At 41.7% G+C, this 12,092-nt stretch overlaps 1 protein-coding gene across 1 annotated transcript in view; it reads right to left on the reverse strand.

The window, feature by feature from the left end:
- The window catches only part of LOC108298177 (rho guanine nucleotide exchange factor 9), a 103,628-nt gene extending 92,015 nt beyond the window's left edge, over positions 1-11,613 (reverse strand). The window contains exon 1 of the mRNA XM_017520916.2: positions 11,186-11,613. Within this exon, the coding sequence (XP_017376405.1) occupies positions 11,186-11,215 (30 nt within the window). The 5' untranslated portion in view covers positions 11,216-11,613. The remainder of the gene's footprint in view (positions 1-11,185) is intronic.
- Positions 11,614-12,092: the final 479 nt, after the last annotated feature.

Genomic DNA, 12,092 nt, shown 5'->3' on the forward strand with positions numbered 1-12,092 from the left:
ATATCTCAAAAGAAGACATACATGTGGCCAACAAGCATATGAAAAAAAATTCAACACAATCACTAGAGAAATTCAAATCAAAACAACAATGAGATACCATCTCACACTAGTCAGAATGCCTATTATTAAGAAGTCAAAAAATAACATGCTGATGAGGTAGCAGAGAAAAGGCAACACTTATACACTGTTGGTGGGAATGTAAACTAGTTCAGTCTCTGTGGAGAGCAGTTTGGAGAGTTCTCAAGTAACTTAAAACAAAGATACTATTTGACCTAGCAATCCCATTACTGGGTATATAGCCAAGGAATATAAATCATTCTACCATAAAGATATATGCACAGGTATATGCATCACAGCACTATTCACAATAGCAAAGATATGAAACCAACCTAGATGTCCATTGCAGTGGATTGGATAAAGAAAATGTGGTACATATACACCATGGAATACTACATAGCCACGAAAAAGCAAGATCATGTCCTTTGCAGCAACACGAATAGAGCTGGGGGTCATTATCCTAAGCGAATTAACACAGAAACAGGAAACCAAGTACTGCATGTTCTCACTTACAAATGGGAAATAAACACTGAGTACACATAGACCCAAAAAGGGAACAACAGACACTGAGGCCTTCTTGAGGGTGAAGGAGGGTGAGGTTTGAAAAACTACCTATTAAGTATATGCTTATTACCTGGATGAAGAAATCATCTATACATCAAATCCCATGATACACAATTTGCCCGTATAACAAACCCACACATGCACTCCTTAAACCTGAAATAAAATTTGGAAGAAAAAAATAAAAAATAAAATAAAATAAAAAGTACACTTAAATACTGTCTCTTGGAAGCCCCACTCAATACCCTGAACCCTTCACCCACCATGTTCTTGCTCCCCTATTTCCTTACATTATCTTCTTTATACATTTCTATAGCATTTTATCCAGCCTGTCTTTATTTCCCCCCTAATCAATCCTAAGCTCCTTGAAGACATAAAGCACATCTTCCATTGACTCTCCCATACCTCAGTCTAGTACAGTGCCTCAGAAATCAGAGCTTCTGGCTAAACATCCATTTTCAGCATTGTTTATCATGTCTAATGACTGGAGATAACCCAATTCACCATCAACAGAGGACTAAAGAGCTTCTGCACAGCAACAGAAACTAGGATCTTCGGACTTATGACTATGTAGCCATAAAAAAGGAAGGTTCTCCATTGTACTAATATATAATAATCTCTAAGACATATTGTTAATTAAAAAATAGCTAAGTATAAAAATATAAGAATCTATATGAAGAAATTGTGTGTGTTTCTGTGTACTTAGGTATATGCTCATGAAGTCACAGAATATCTTAGCATAAACACTTAAGAGACTGATATCTGAGGCTGCTTCTGGGGACAAGGACCAGGTAACAGAACGAGGGAAAGAATGGAGACTTATTTTTTACCATATTACCTTCCATAATCATTGAGTTTTATACTCTACACATGTATTAACTATTCAGGGTAATGACACAATTTTTACCATGCATCTATTACAGGGGAGAGTGGATAAATATATAATTTTTGTCATGAATCTATTACATGGGAGAAGAAACATTGATTTCTTTAGTATTGACATAAATTTCCTTCTCAGATTAACTTGAAAGGACCTTGAGGAGTGCAACACGATTAGTCAGTAATCCTGCTCAAATAAAGTTGTGTTTCTGAGCCAACTGGGATGGTCTCTGACTCTGAAGGAAATGTAGAAATAATAACAACAATTATTTATATGGCTTTTACTCTGTATCAGGCATTGTTCAAGGTGCTTTGCATGTATTCACTCATTTTATCCTTACAACTACCCTATGAAATAGGCATGCGCTAATGTCTTCCCACCTTTAAAGATAAGGATATCGGTCAAATGGGATGCCCAGGACCACACAAACAAAAAGTACCCAGAGCAAGTGTTTGATTGCAGGGGATCTGGGTCCATGGTCTGTGATCCTAACCATTACACTGTTACTAACACCAAGGCAGAAGAGTAAAAGCTAGTGATACTGGGACAGTATCACCAGCACCCAGCAGTTTATAAGTAATCAATAAATTGGATAGATGAACAGATGGATAGATGGATGGAAAGATGGAGGAACTGATGGGTGAATGAGAGGATGCGTGTATACGTGAGTGGATCAGTGGGTGGATGAGAGGCACACAGCGGAACTGGGAGTAGATGGGTCATGAATGGATAAGTGGGTTGTGCAAAGAGTAAGGCTTTTGCAGGTAAATAGATCTGAATTTCAAATCTTATGTTGCCCTATATTTAACCATGAAAAAGATGCCTAAGCTGTCTATTCCTGTTTCCAAGCTGGACTAGGCTATGAATTCTGGGAAGATAGAGACATTTTTCTGTTTTGTTCCCTGCCACATCTCCAATGGATAGAACAGTACCTGACACAGTGAATATCTGTTGCATGAACTTATAAACTAACAAATGAACACATGTAGACATTAAGGGGCTAATTTTATTGGGGCTAATGTGAAGATTGATTGGGATAACATTTAAGATAACTGGCACATACATAACAGGTGAGCTTCCCTTACCTTGGCCCTACTAAATTTACCTCACAGAAGAAGGCACAGTCAACTGAGAATTCAGATCTGTGGATTCTTATTCCAATTACTGAGTAGCTGCATGGTCTTGGGTCAAGCACTCTCCTTTCCTGAACCTTGGTGTTCACAATCTATAATTAGTAGTATTCAAACATTTTGTGTGGGGGCTAGAGGGAATGCAGGATGAGAAAAAAATGGTTTTTTTCCAAAATCTTAAGCAACAACCCAATGTATAAAGCAAAAGCCCAGATGCTCTAGACTAGAGGTGAGAGATTCACATTCCTTCCTGCTCTTTCTCCCCCTCCCCAAGGCACTGCCATGGTAACCTTAGGACTCAGAGCCAGGATTCTGCAAATCTTTTTTGTAAAGGGCCAAATTCTAATTTTTTAAAGCTTTTTGGGCCATATGGTCTCTGTAACAACTATTCAACTCTGCTTTTGTATCACAAAGGCAGCCATACACAATAAGGAAATGAATGGGCATGGCTGTATTCCAATGAAACCTTATTTATGGATGCTGAAATTTGAATTTCATTACAATTTCATCTACTTGTACCACCAAACACTATTCTTCTTTTGGTATTTTTCTAACCATTTAAAAATGTAAAAATCATTCTTATCTTGTTGGCTAGATCTGGCCATCAAGCTATAGTTTGTTGACCCCTGGTTTAAGGAGTTGAACTAGATTATCCCCGAGGTCATCCAACTTGGACATTATAGCTCAGACAGTCCAGAAGCAACATGAGCTCTGCAGAGAGTAAAGCCTGAAACAATAGTGCTGCCATGAAAATTCTAGACAGTAGATAACAGAGTGGACTGGGTCTGTTCTAGGTTAGAATTAAAAAAGAAGGAGGTTCAAGTTCTGCTCCTACCTCTCACTTTCCCAGGCTATACAGCATTTTTAAATGCTAGGTAGTTATCTACCCTCAGAGGGGATGGGATGCCCTCAATATCTGATCACCAACTGCCTACTAGATATCTACAATGTAAGACTGTCCAAGCATCTGTAACTCACCAGTGCTGAGATTATACTACTGTACTAGTCACGTCCTTCCCCTAAATCCTCCAGAAACACTGCTCTATTTTGCATCTCCTAGCTCCATGAAGCATGTCATATATTAGCCCATTCTCCCACTGCTAATAAAGGCATACCTGAGACTGGGAAATTTACAAAGAAAAGAGGTGTAATTGACTCACAGTTCAGAATTGGCTGGAAAGCCCTCAGTAAACACAATCATGGCAGAAGGGGAAGCAAACACATCCATCTTCACATGGAGGCAGCAAGGAGAAGTGTGGAGCAAAGAGGAGGAAAAGCCCCTTATAAAACCATCAGATCTTGTGAGAACTCACGCACGATCACAAGAACAGCCTGAGGATAACTGACCCCATGATTCAATTAACTCACACCAGGTCCCTTCCATGACACATGGGGATAATGGGAACTAAAACTAAAAATGAGATTTGGGTGGGGACACAGCCAAATCACAGCATTTCACCTTGGCCCCTCCCAAATCTCATGTCCTCACATTTCAAAACACAATCATGCCCTTCCAAGAGTCCCCCAAAGCCTTAATTCACTCCAGCATTAACTCAAAAGTTCAAGTCCAAAGTCTCATCTGGGACAAGTCAAGTCCCTTCTGCCTATGAGTCTGGAAAATAAAAAGGAAGTTAGTTACTTCCTAGATATGATGAAATTATAGACACTAAGATGTCTAGATACAAAGGCACTGGGTAAATACACCTGTTCCAAATGGGATAAATTGGCCAAAATGAAGGATTTACAGGTCCAATGCAAATCTTAAAGCTCCAAAATAATCTCCCTTTACTCTGTGTCTCACATCAGGTCGCTCTGAAACAAGAGGTGGATTCCCACAGCCTTGGACAAGTATGCACCTCTGGCTTTACAGGGTACAGTCCTCCTCCAGGCTGCCTTCATGGCTGGTATGGAGTGTCTGTGGCTTTCCCAGACACATGGTGCAAGCTGTCAAATCTGCCATTCTGGGGTCTGGAGGACAGTGGCCCTCTTCTCACAACTCCACTAGGCAGTGCCACAGTGGGGACTCTGTGTGGGAGCTCCAACCCCACATTTCCCTTCCACACTGCCTGAGGAGAGGTTCTCCATGAGGGCTTCACCCCCGCCTCAAACTTCTTCCTGGACATCCAGGCATTTCATACATCCTCTGAAATCTAGGTGGAGAGGTTCCTAAACCTCAATTCTTGACTTCAGTGTGCCCACAGGTCCAACATCATGTGTAATCTGCCAAGGCTTGGGACTTGTACCCTCTGAAGCAATGACTTCAGCTCTATGTTGGCCCCTTTTAGCCACAGCTGGGATGCAGGGTACCAAGTCCTAAGACAACACAAAGCAGCAAGGTCCTGGGCCTGGCCCATGAAACCATTTTTTCCTCCTAGGCCTCCAGGCATGTGATAGGAGGGGCCACTGTGAAGACCTCTGACATGCCCTGGAGACATTTTCCTCATTGTCTTGGTAATTAACATTTGGTTCCTTGTTACTTATCAAAATTTCTGAAGCTAACTTCAATTTCTCCCCCACAAAATGGGTTTTTCCTTTCTACTGCATCACCACCCTGCAAATTTTCTGAACTTTTACACTCTGCTTCCCTTTTAAACATAAGTTCTAATTATAAACCATATCTTTGTGAATTAATAAAACTGAATGCTTTTAAGGGCACCAAAGTCACATTATGAATGCTTTGCTCCTTAGAAATTTCTTCTACCAGATACCCTAAATCACCTATCTCAAGTTCAAAGTTCCACAGATCTTTAGGGCAGGGCAAAATGCTGCCAGTCTCTTTGCTAAAGCATAGCAAAAATCACCTTTGCTCTAGTTCTCAGTAAGTTCCTCATCTCCATCTGAGACCCCCCTCAGCATGAACTTTTTGGTCAAAACCATTCAACAAGCCTCTAGGAAGCTCCAAACTTTCCCATATCTTGCAGTCTTCTTCTGAGCCCTCCAAACTGTTCCAACCTCTGCCCATTACTTAGTTCCAAAGTCACTTCCATATTTTGGGGTTAATACCAGTACCCCACTCTATGGGTACCAATTTACTTTATAAGTCCATTTCATATTGCTATGAAGAAATACCTGATACTGGGTAATTTATAAAGAAAAAGAGGTCTAATGGACTCACAGTTCCACATGGGTGGGGAGGCCTCACAATCATGGCAGAAGGTGAAGGAGAAGGAAAGGCACATCTTACATGGTCATAGACAAGAGAGCCTGTGCAGGGCAACTGCCCTTTATAAAACCATCAGATCTTGTGAAAACTCACTCACTATCACGAGAACAGCATGAGAGTAACTGCCTCCATGATTTGATTACCTTCCACAAGGTCCTTCCCATGACACATGGGGATTATGGGAACTACAATTCCACAGCCAAACCATATAACCATCCATCTAGTTTCACAAAAGAACTGTCACTAGTAGGAATCATAGGAGGACTAGGTATGTCAAGTCTTTATTGATTCTTCACAAGATTGATGGCAGCATTTTTACTATTAACAAAATCTATCAGGCTTTGGCCCACAGCCCAAAGCTGAGTACAAGCCTTTAGATTTTCCATTTCTACAATCACAGGCATGTAGTTCAACTAAGCATGACAATGACTGCAGGTTATCTCACAAAAACACCATTCTTCCCTTCTTCCTCTGTATTAGAAAGCCCAACCCCAATTTTTAGGAGTACACATTGCTAACTAGTTTATATGACTGCATTTCCTAGCTTCCCTTGCAGCCAGCAGCAGCCATGTGACTCAGTTCTTCAATGAGACATAATTAGAAGTATTAAATAGGACTTCTGAGAAGACTTCTTAAAAAGAAGGGGTCAAGAACTTTTCCTTCTCTTTTCCCTTCCCAAATTATGAATGTTAATAGATTTTCTTAAGCTTTAGCACTCCTCTTGGACCATGAATAATGGAAGCCAAATGCCATGGATGATAGAGAAGAAAAGTCTCGAAAGATTTCCTGAAGCTGCCATACTGGCCCAGGTATGCCTCTCTCCTGATTTTGTATGTGAAAAAATAAAACCTGTGTGTTAGCTGAGTAAAATAAAATCAGCTGTTAAACTTTGCAGTTGGTCATTCCATCTTGCCTATGTGGAGATTGCCATGTGGCAGTTGGCATGGAATTGGTCCACAATTCCATACTCTTCTCCAAAGTGGTGACATATCAAAGATGGGGCAATGGGAGCAGACAACCCTTAGTACAGTTAGTACAGGCAATAAAAGAGTACACTAGCTATAGACAATTTTTTTAAAGACTGAAAGTCAAACTGTTTTCTATCACTAAGCACTAGCAATTTTAAACAATGTTAGCAATAAAACATTCCTTCCCTCAAGTTGAATGATTAATCATCTGTGTGCTAAGAAAAAAAAAAAAATTCCTTCCTTAAAAAAAAGAAAAAAAAATCTTTGGTTGGTCAAAGTCCAAAACAATTGTTGTGGTTACTATTGACTTTTAATAATGTATATGAAGTTTGAAATTAGCATATTTTTATTTATCCTCTAATCGACATTTTATTCTACATGGAAGTTGACTCAGATAACTCTCAGCTATTCGTTGGCCCCTGACACACACAGTGTTAACTACGAGTGTTCATTCAGCTAATCTCAGTTTGTAAAGGTTCAAAATCATTCAAGATAGCTTTGGGTCAGTTTTGTGTCTGTAATCCCTCTGGTAATATATGTTCCAGCATTTATACAGTAGGTTGAAAGTAAACAATAATAGTGCAGTGATTATAAAAAGAAACAGAATATGGGTCACTTCAATTCTGTCATTTTGTGTGACCAATTGTAGTTTTATGTGTGTTTAAAATCTAAAACAGTGAAACAATGAAAATTTAAAGGTGTAATACTTCTGTTTAGTGAGTGCACATTGTAGTTTATACATGAGATAAATTTTGAATATCTTTATGATTAAAATGTATTGTTTTCCTTGGTAATTGAAAATTAAAGAACAGATCAATAAAATAATAAATAGTACTGATAATTACTGAAATTTTTTCATATAGAAGAGTATTAAAAATGATCCATTCCAGATATTACAGATAAACAGCAGGTATACCACAACCCTGAAGTGCTAATAATACAGTTAATCTTCTTCTCCAGAATCCCAGAAAGCAGGGTACTAATTTACTGGTAATCCACCTAGAATCAAGTCTCAATTAGCTACCATGGTCAGAAGTCCAAAAGCATATCACTCAATCATTGACTTGGATATGAAATGCCCCCTCCATATATATACCCACTCTATGTTCTTTTTAGATCCACTCTTAGCATTCTGAGGGTACAAGGAGTTGATAAGAAAGGAGAAAGACACGTATTATCTATAGGTAATGATGTCAGTCATTTCACATATATCATCTCCACCTTCTCACCCTGATCCAAGCAACCATTCACTTCTAACTTAGGCTTCCTCACAGTTCTCATCCTTGTCCCACTACAGTTTATTCTTTTGTTAAAATATAAGTCAGATCATGTCTCTCATCTATAAAAATTCTTTCAATGGCTCCCCATCTCACTCAGAATAATGGCATATAAAAGTGGCTTTCTGTTTTCTCTCTGACTTCATCTATCCTTGCACGTACTAATTCTTTATCCCAAGGACATTGGCCTCCTTGCTGTTCTTTAAACAAACCAGTTGTGTTCTTTCTGGATGTTCCTTATGCCTAAAATCCTCTTATCCTAAACATATACACAGAGCTTGTTCCTGCACTTCCTTCACATCTTTGCTCAAATGTCCCTTAACTAGTGAGGCTTTGATGGATCTTATATACCATCCAACTTCCTATGTCTCTCTATTCTCTTAACAGGTTTTATTTATTTTTTCCTAGTGATTAGCACCTTCTGATATGGTGTATATTCATTTCTGTTATGGTTTAATGAACCTCCCAACCCCTAGAATGTAAGCATGAAAGTGAGGAATTTGGTTTTTTCTTTTTTTTTTTTTTTCATTGTGATCTCCCCTGCACTTAGATCAATGCCAATTCATAGTAGATCCTCTACATTTTGTTGAATAAATTAATGACCTAATACTACCTATAAAAAAAGGCACTGTATCACCATTTTATGTAAGAGAATACTGAGGATAAAGTAGGTTTGACAATTGGTAATAGCTTCAAGACTGAGAAATGTAAAAGCCAGGCACTTAACCTCAGATTTGTTACTCTGAGAATAGTGTTATTTCCACTTTAGGCATACTGGCTAACCCAGCACAAACTGGCATTGCAGGCAGAAGCCATGAATAAATAATTTACCATCCAATGTGAACTCACATCCTCTTATCTATGAGACAGATTTTATTCTGTAAAATCTCAAACAATACTTTATGTTCAAGGACCATGATTTGCATGTAATGCTTGAAATAAGTTATTACAGTCAAATGTTCTAAAAAGAAATTTCACTGTTGTAAAATGTTCAGTTTGTACTTCAGGCACCTTGCAAATGAAAGAACAAGGAGCAAAGATCTTTCAACTAGCCACATTATAAAATGGTGGCTAGATACCCAATCCCTATTTGTTTGTAATGCGCCACTAATTAATTAAATTTTATGCAACATATACTTCTAGGAAGCTGAAAATCTAAGGCCTGAAAGAAATTTTGGTGATTATTAACATCGGCATTTAATAGGTAAGAAATCTGAGGTCCAAAGGATTTCTATTAGTGGCAAGGCCAAAATTTAGAGGTTCCCTGCCTCCCAAGCAAGAATAAAGTTTACTACTCCCATCTCTTGAATTCTGATAAATAGCTAAATAAACGCTGTCATCATATAATATTCACTGCCTCAGTCCTCTAAGAATATTGAGATTTTTTCCCCCATCAATCAATCATTTATTACGTAGTCTCCACAAGATGTCTGCCACCCTTTTCTCTCTCATACACAGTTGGCAAAACTTCAAATTTCTCCATTAATTTAACCTGTTGTCAGTGGTGGCTCTGGGCCCCTATACTTCAATATATTTGGAAGAGGAAGGAAGTCTCACCCTGACCCAGTTGCCAGAAATGCCAGGACTGGCATGGGTTTTTTTCAGGTAAATTTCATGGCACAAGATCATCCCAAAGAAAGTCCTTTCCCAAGATCATGACTCTGTTCCTTTCTGCCTCTCTCAGCACCATCTGAACAGATGATTAGATGGAGCAGTGGGGGAGGTCTGTGACAGGAGACTCAAGTGCTAGACTGAGCTTTGCCTCCAAGGAGTTTGTAGCCCTGGGCAGGTCTGTCCCACTCTCTGGATCCCAGGTTTACTGGTTGGACAGCAAGGACTCTACGGTGTTTACCTGCTCTAATCTTTTCTGGTTCCACAAACATTTGATGTAGCTTTAATGAAACCTCAGGGAAGTAGGGGAGGTCGGGAAGAAGAGTCTCCTGAAGCGCCGGCACATTGGCATATAAACTGGATGCCATTAAGAACCACTGAAACAGAGATCGAATGAAACTCTGAGGAAGAGAAGAGGTCAGCTCCTCTGAATATAGTCCTAGCCCACATCGGATTCCTTCCTCCCTTTTACAATGAAGGCAAAAAAGGAGTTAAATATCAATTTTTTGCCCAGCCACTTCAGGCTACTTTTTTTCATCTGCGGGTTATGGGTGGCAGTGCAGAAGTGTGGGCTGTATTGCCATCAGTGTCTGCTGACCCAACCTAACTGCCTTCTAAGACCATTTTGCCCATGCCTTCCAGCTGAGGACAAAGTCATGGTGTCCTCCCACTCCCCTGAGTCCCTAACCAGGCTTAAACTGCCCCTAGCTAAGTCAGAGAGGCATCAAAATGCAGCCACCACTTCCTCTGCAAAAGGAAGTCATTCCAAGGTCTCCAGGTGGAGAAGCGAACACCATGGCATAAAATGAACTGTTGGAGGATTATACTAAACACACAAACAAGCACACACTCCTTGGGAGAGAGAAAAGAGCTCTGTTAACTGACTGTGGCCCAAATCCATTTCCAGAACGTGGGTTTCTGCAGCTGTCTCTCCTTGACAAAGCCCCAAGTGTGGACAGGGTGACCCCAGCCCAGGCAAGGAAGGACTTCAGGGATCCCCCAGGCAGCTTTCTGAGAGTAGAGAATGGCTCTCTGTCCCTCATGCCCTGGCGTTGATCAGGGGAAGGAGTTGCAGGAAACCTAGTTGGGGGCGGGGGAGTCATGCAGCTCTCTTATAAGACCCCCTCCACATTCCCAGGCTTTGTGACCGTCCCCTTCCCCCCACAACCCTGTGGCAGCTAGTCAGCCTCCTGCGAGCTTCACTGCTTCCAGAAAAGCACTCTGCCATCCCCCTTTCCTCTCTGGCCTCCCAGATGACCCCTGGGATGTTCCTGGGCACATCATCTGGCCCCTATCCCTATTCCACCTTAATCTCGGATAGAAAAGTGGAGGGGAATGGGAGGGGGGTTCCTGGGCAGGCAGGCAAGCAGGGACTCCTAAAATGGCCACAGCAGCTCACTGGTGTCTCAAGGACGGCGGCTAGGGCGGTGGGCAGAGGCCAGGGGGCTCACTGCGTTGCGGCTCTTCGGAGGAACGGGAGGTGGGGCTGGGGGAACTGAGAGGCTCAAGCAAGGGAAGCCGAGGCTGCAAGCACTCACCATTCCCGATCCGCCCCTTATCCACTGCATGGTGCTCGCGAAGTCCGGCTTCTCTGAGGCCCCGTAGCTGGTGAGAGTTGTCGCGGGCTGACTAGGAGGGCTGGGTTGAAGCAAGCGAGAGCCCCAGCGCCCCCTCCGCCTCCCCTCCTCCACAGCCCTACAGCCCAATCCCCTCCGCCCCGGACCTCGCCTTCAGTCAGGTTGTTCCATGCCGAACGGCAGGCTCTGTCTATCCGCCCTGCTGCTCCTAGAGGTCTTGGCAGGGAGAGGTGCGAATGTGGGGGGGTGTCCCAAAGGGCTGCCTTTGTCCCCCACGAAGGCTTGAGAACTGTGGGGGTGGGGTGCTGGGAGAGGATGGGGGCGAATAGCCTCCGCCCGCCCAGGAGAAAGCAGCTGCTACCTCTGCCTGCCTCCCGCTGTGCTGGAGTTAGATGCTGTTTATTGTGGGGCTTCCCAATTGTGTCGAGTCAGCGGAAAGTCGTCTCCAAAGTTACCAGAGGTGTTTGACCAATCCCAGAATAATAAGATTCTGCCCCAGTGGAGCTATGCCAGCACTCTCCTGCCTCCCTCCTCCACCCTCCCTCTGCATCCTCCCCTAGGGTCTTCTCTCTTTGTGTACTCTCTTAGAGCTTTCATCTGCATTACTTTCACTTCTCAGAACAACTCTGTAGAGGAAGGCATTAGTATCTCCATTTTACAGATAAATAAATGAAGGTTTGGAAGAGGCAAGGGGCATAAGTTCAAAAAAAAAGAAAAGAAAAAGGCTCTGCAGTTTTCCAAGCCTCTCTCAGCTATCTCCCCCTCTCATATACACACCACTTCAGGCTTCTTCACACCCTTAGGAACACGAAAGGTAGCTTGTTGATGGACGAATTTTCCATTTGCTTATTTTGCTGAGAATGAGTTT

The sequence above is a fragment of the Cebus imitator genome, unplaced genomic scaffold, assembly GCF_001604975.1.
Source record: "Cebus imitator isolate Cc_AM_T3 unplaced genomic scaffold, Cebus_imitator-1.0 Scaffold906, whole genome shotgun sequence".
Classification (NCBI taxonomy): Eukaryota; Metazoa; Chordata; class Mammalia; order Primates; family Cebidae; genus Cebus; species Cebus imitator.